The sequence below is a fragment of the Nicotiana sylvestris genome, chromosome 10 (genome assembly GCF_000393655.2).
Source record: "Nicotiana sylvestris chromosome 10, ASM39365v2, whole genome shotgun sequence".
Lineage (NCBI taxonomy): Eukaryota > Viridiplantae > Streptophyta > Magnoliopsida > Solanales > Solanaceae > Nicotiana > Nicotiana sylvestris.
The window spans coordinates 44,011,148-44,017,860 of record NC_091066.1 but is presented as its reverse complement, the minus strand read 5'-3'; the positions used below and the strand labels follow the sequence as shown (position 1 = coordinate 44,017,860).

Genomic DNA, 6,713 nt, shown 5'->3' with positions numbered 1-6,713 from the left:
CTCCGGTGAAGTCCCTGCACGACCTGCTCAGGTGTGCGAGCGACGAGAGTCTGAGTGCCTCCCTGGCCTGAGATTATCTGCAGCTGTAGTAACTGAGATGGCCTGAGCTAGGCCAGTGCATACTGATAGAAACTAGGCTAGGGCCTCCTGAAGGCATGGAATCACAATAGGCATAGCCGGTTACTGAGATGGTGCTGCTGGAGAGTCCACAACTGGGACCTGATCATGCACTGGGGCGGTTGGCGGATCTACAGGTGCTGCCCTAGCTGTTGTGCAGACTACACCCATGCCCCTACTATGCCCTCAACTGCATCCTCGACCTCTAGTGACCCCAACTGGTGGTACTGTTGATCGTCCATTCTGACTGGTAGCACGTGTCCTCACCATCTGCGAGAGAATACAATAACAAAGTTTAGTACTAGAATCAACAGATTCACACGATAGAATTTCAAAAATATGAAGTTTTTCCTAAAAGTTCTGCAGCCTCCCGAGGATAAATACAGACGTCTCTGTACCAATCCGCAAGACTCTACTAAACCTGCTCATGATTTGTAAGACCTTTGTAACCTAGGCTCTGATACTAACTTGTCACGACCCTAAAACTGACCCGATCGTGATGGCGCCTAACTTGAAACTAGGTGTTACATCTCACGTTTTTTGTACATTAAAATTTCGTCTTCAGTTAATTGATATAGACTCGAGGATGAGATTATCTCGAGATTAGCATACTTATGTTATTTATAACAATCAATAAGAAAGTGCCATGAAGGATAAAGGGTACACGGATTAAAGAAAATGAGTTTCGTTGAAAATTGTTGATTTGGGATAAAATACGGGTCGAGTGATAATACCCGATATTTATGGACTATTACTATACAAGGTACTATATGACCACGGTAGTATAGTGTATAAAGCATATTAAAAATAAGTAGAATTTTTAGTAATTCGAGATAATTTTTAATTATGCGGGTAATTGATTAATTACCGAATAACAGGACATTACCTAATTACCTAATAAGTGATAAAGATTAAAAATACCCCAACCCACCCATGTGACAGCAATCCACTAACAATTATGTGACTCATGGTCACATAAAATAGGTGGCATCTTGACAATTCAATTGCAAGACACCTAATACCTTAGGACTTTTAAAACCAAATCACTTTACAATTCTTGAAAAGACTTTCAAGAAGGCACAAACAGAGGAGGGCATCACTAGTTCTTTCAATTTCAATTTTAAAGAACGTTGAAATCAGATCCTACAAGTTTCAACGGTTCCAACAAGATTTAGCAACGTAAAATTTTGCGGGTCTAAGGGGTACGGTGTATTCTTTTTCCAAGGATATCATACGGATTTTTTTCTACTCCAGGTATGTTAAGGTTAATCTTTTCCTTCATTTTAGCATTATCTCGTAATTATACAAGTTTGATAACGTGACATAAAGAAAAATTCATATCCTGAAATTTACGTATATTTTGCTAGTCTCGCAAGTTATATATATTTTCCTAGTTTTGTAAGTTTACTATTCTTGCTTGTTAGTCGTCGACTCAGGCATTTTCCAAGTTAGAATTTTCCGTGAAAAGTTGCTACTCATATAGATTCCTGGAAGTCTTATCATGGCCTACAATATCTTATTAACCTGTCCTCAAGGAGCTGTAGTGTAACTAGTAAAAATGTTAATTGGGTATTTAGAAGAAATGTAATTCTGCATTTTTTCCCCTTATTGGAAAAGAGAAATGTAGAATGCCATTTGTTTTATTGCTGGACTTTAAGTTCTACATAAGTGGTTAACATATCACAATGGCTGCTAATTATTTTATCATTAAGATATATTATGAAATTCTTAACAATATTCTGGCTGTTACACATGAGCTAAATGATAGAAAGGAAGTAAAAAGAAGTAAGCTTTGTCAGTAATTGTGTAGATTGCAACTTAGAGATATGAAATAAAGTATGACAAAGATGTTTTATCCAACTTAACATCAGAACCTAAATTAAAGTATTTTCATTACCATCGAGCTATAATCGATGGGTAGGAACCTATTGGGCAACCTCTGATCGGATGGTAAGATATATACCGAGCCTACTGTGGCCAAGCGCAAATGAGCGAGCCCAGTTGGCCGAGATACAGAGCCTAGTATGGCCGAGCGCCTATGAACGAGCCAAATACGGCAGAGCAGTTATATATATATACACTAAGCCTTATAGGGTCGGACAACTATTATACTTATTATATTGAAAGAATTGAGTAAGTATCAGCAACTAAGCATATGTTTAAGTTGTCGGTTCAGTTTCAACTTTCAATATATTGCCTTATATACTCAATACATTATTTCTTACTGACGTCCCTTTCTGGGGGCGCTGCATTTCATGCATTCAGGTTCGGAGATACAGACGGGTAGACCTCCTCAGTAGGTGTATGCCCGAGTTCAGCCTTATCGGTAAACTCCCCGTCTTTCGGAGTTATCGGGTCGAGCAGTTTGGTATATATCTTGTGCATATAGTAGATAGGTTAGGGCAGGTCAGGGCCATGTTCCGATCACAATACATCTATCAGTAGATTCTTGTAGATATATCTTGTCAGTTGGTGCAGTATGTTGGGCTTGTAGGCCCTGTACGTATATTTTGTTAGATTGTCAGTTGTAGTAATTATGACGGCTTTGCCGGCCCAGCTTTATGTTGACATTTAGTCAGCATTAGTCTCTATTCAGTTTTATATTTTGCATCGCGCATTATCTTGCAATTTGGCCCATGGCCAAAGTATGACATTAGATTTTCAGAGTCTCTTAGTCGCAAGTGGTATGCAAGGATAGGTGAGGCACTGGGTGCCGGTGTCACCCCAGGCTCGAGGCGTGACAAAAGTGGTATCAAAGCAGTTGTGCCCTAGGGAATCTACAAGTCGTGTCTAGTAGGGTCTTGTTTATAAATGTGTGGTGCACCTCATTATACAAGCAGGGGACTACAGGGCATTTAGGAGTTGGTTACCATTCTTTCAAATCTAAATCGTGTTGTAGCACTAAGTTATAGGAAATTTGAGTTAAACTTGTGTGTTGACGTTTGCATGCACATATGACGGTAACAAGGAAGAGTACGACTACCTAGAGGAGAGAAACAGCAGTAGGTGAGGGGACTAGCAGGGTACCCCTAGCAGATGGGGCCTAATCAGAGTCGCAGGGAGAGACCCCTACCCAGCGATTACCGGCTCCTCCACCACCTGAGGAGATTCCTAGGGAGACTGCACATCCAGTTCCCCCTCCGCTTCCATCAGATCAGGACTTGAGGAGTGTGGTGCATTTGTTGGCACAGTTGGTAGCTACTCAGCAATAGGCTAGGGCATTCGCTAGTGTAGGACCTTCTGAGGGATCTAGAAGTTCAAGGGTCCGAGAGTTTATTGCTTTGAATACCCCAGAGTTCACGGGGACAGATCAGAGGGAGGACCCATAGGATTTCATAGATCAACTTCATAGGATCTTTTAGGTTATGCATACCACGGAGAAAGAAGCGGTTGAGTTAGCAGCGTTTCGACTCTGAGATATAGCCATCCTTTGGTATGAGGGATGGGAAAGGTCCAGGGGATGTGATGCACCTCTTACTATTTGGGAGAATTTTTCAGATGACTTCCTTGACTAGTACTTACCGCGAGAGATCGGAGAGGCCCGACTCGATCAGTTTCTAGCCCTCAAGAAGGGCAGTATGAGTGTTCGAGAGTATAGTCTCCGTTTTAACTCATTGGCCATATATGCACCATCCATAGTTGCTACTATGCAGGACAGGATCCACAGGTTTATAGCAGGGTTGGCCCCAGAGTTGACCGAGGCATGTGCCACCGCTGCATTACAGGATAGTATGGATATCTCCCGGATTTAGGCATTTGCCCAGAATATAGAGAGGGGTAGGCGTCGACAATAGAGTACGGAAAGGACTAAGTCAGGGCAGCGTAAGAGGATGAGATTTACTAGGTCAAGAGCAATCTCAGGGTAGTTACAGGCCCCAGTACTTCGAACGACCACCTAGACCTCCGCCACCTAAGCTACAGGGTTACAGGTATGACCGCTATACTCAGTCAGGACCATGTGAGAGCTCCCAGGTGTCAAGTTTGCAGCGACAACGAGGTTCGAGGAAGACAAGGGCATTTTTGCTGCGGTGTGCCATCTGCGGTCGAGGACACTTAGGCCAATGCCGAGCCGATTCCGATGCTTGTTATACATGTGGACATCTAGGGCATATGATGCAACATTGCCCAAATAGAGATTCTGGTGGTATGGCAGAACCAGAAAATTCAACAACAGGATCAACTATATACGTGCATCCTTAAGGGCATGAGTCTCAGTCTTCGGCTGGTAGAGGTTGAGGCAGAGGTAGAGGGTCCAGTTCAGGTGGTAACCAGAATCGTATCTATGCACTAGCAGGTCGACAGGACCAAGAGTCCTCACCAGACATTATGACAGGTATGTTGAGAATTTGTTCTCACGATGTTTATGCCTTGATAGTCCCAAAATCTACTTTATCATGTATTACCCCATTTGTTGCGATGAAGTTTTGTATAGTGCCTAAAATACTAAGTGATCCTTTTGCGGTATCTACACCAGTCGAAGAATTGATTATCACTCGACGCGTTTAACGAGGTTATACGGTATTAGTTTATGGTTGTCAGACCTCAGCCAACCTAGTTGAACTAGAGATGTTGGATTTCAATGCTATCATGGGCATGGACTGGTTGGCAGCTTGTTATGCCACAGTTAATTGTAGAGCAAAGACAGCTAGATTTTATTTTTCGGGTGAGACAGTCCTTGAATGGGTAGGTAATACAGCGACACTTAGAGGCAAGTTTATGTCCTATCTAAAGGCGAGGAAAATGATCGTAAAAGGGTGCATTTATCATATTGTGCGAGTTAAAGATGCAGATGCTGAGATACCTACACTTCAGTCTATTCCAGTAGTAAAAAAGTACGCGGATGTATTTTCAGATGAACTTCCAAGTATTCCTCTAGAGCGAGCGATTGATTTTGGCATCGATTTGCTTCTAGGAATGCAACCAATATCCATCCCTCTGTATAGAATGACACCTCCCGAATTAAAAGGAGTTGAAGGAGCAGTTAAAAGATTTACTGGAGAAAGGTTTCATCAGACCCAATACCTCACCTTGGGGTGCACCAGTATTGTTTGGATAGAAGAAATATGGCTCGCTAGTGTATCGATTATAGGCAACTGAACAAGGTAATTATTAAGAATAAGTATCTCTTTCCAAGAATAGACGACTTGTTTGATCAGTTGCAGGGAGCTAGATGTTTTTCAAAGATAGATTTGAGGTTGGGGTACCACCAGGTCAGAGTTCGGGAGAAAGATATTCCCAAGACAGCCTTTAGGACCCGATATGCCCACTTTGAATTCCTTGTTATGTCCTTCGGGTTGACCAATGCACCTGCCATATTTATGGACTTGATGAATAGCCTATTCCGGCCATTTTTGGATCTGTTCGTGATAGTCTTTATTGATGATATTCTGGTTTATTCGCATTCAGAGAATGAGCATGTGGATCACCTACGAGCGGTACTCCAAAACCTCCGTGATAATAAATTGTATGCTAAGTTTTCTAAGTGTGAGTTCATGTTGATGTCCATAGCATTATTGGGGCACATCGTATCCGACAGAGGTATAAAGGTAGGCACTTAGAAGATTGAAGCTGTGAAATCTGGCCTAGACCTACCACTCTGATAGTGATTTGTAGCTTTCTAGGCTTAGCAAGATATTACCGGAGGTTCGTAGAGGGTTTTTCTTCTCTTTTAGCACCATTAACAAAGCTGACATAGAAAAGACTAAGTTTAGTAGACAGAGGCCTGTGAGCAGAGTTTCCAAGAGCTTAAGAACAGGTTGACCTCTACGCCAGTTCTAGCACTTCCAGAAGGTCCAGATGGTTATGCCATATATTGTGATGCTTCAGGTGTCGGGTTAGGATGTGTCCTGATGCAACAAGAAAAAGTAATTGCATATGCTTCAAGGCAGTTAAGGAAGCATGAGTGGAATTATCCGACCCACGACCTTGAGTTAGCTGCAGTTGTCCATGCACTTAAGATATAGCGGCATTATTTATATGGTGTGCATGTTGATATATTCATATATCATAAAAGCCTGCAATATATCTTAAAGCAAAAAGAGTTGAATTTGCGACAGAGGCGGTGGCTTGAGTTATTAAAAGACTACGATGATAACATTCTCTACCATCCAGGGAAAGCTAATGTTGTAGTAGATGCCTTAAGTTGCCGATCTATGGGCATCTTAGCACATGTAGAGGCCAAAAAAGACAATTAACCAGAGAGATTCATCGATTGGCTTGTTTGGGTGTTCGATTAGTAGACTCTGGCAATGGAGGAGTTGTACTCCAAAATACTGCAAAATCATCTCTCATAGCTGAAGTAAAGGAGAGGCAGTACGAGGATCCAGAGTTAGTCAAGTTGAGAGAGCGGGTTCCACAATAGAACAAGTTGTTGTATAACTCAAAGTAGATGAGGTTTTCAGATAAAGGGGTTGTTTGTGTGTTCCAGATGTAGCAGGGCTACGAGACAGGATTATGTCATAGGCACATTATTCATGGTATACAATTCACCTTGGGTCGACAAAGATGTATCATGACATTAAGGATGTGTATTGGTGGAACGATATGAAGAAGAACATTGCTGAGTATGTCTCTCAATGCCCTAGTTTCCAGCAGGT

The 6,713-nt window shown here is 42.0% G+C and overlaps 1 protein-coding gene across 1 annotated transcript; it reads left to right on the top strand.

Annotated features, from left to right (window-relative positions):
- The first annotated feature begins 4,683 nt into the window (after window positions 1–4,683).
- Window positions 4,684–5,214, top strand: LOC138879259 (uncharacterized). The gene has a single exon (XM_070158863.1). The coding sequence runs from the start codon at window positions 4,684–4,686 to the stop codon at window positions 5,212–5,214; it is 531 nt and encodes a 176-aa protein (XP_070014964.1).
- Window positions 5,215–6,713: the final 1,499 nt, after the last annotated feature.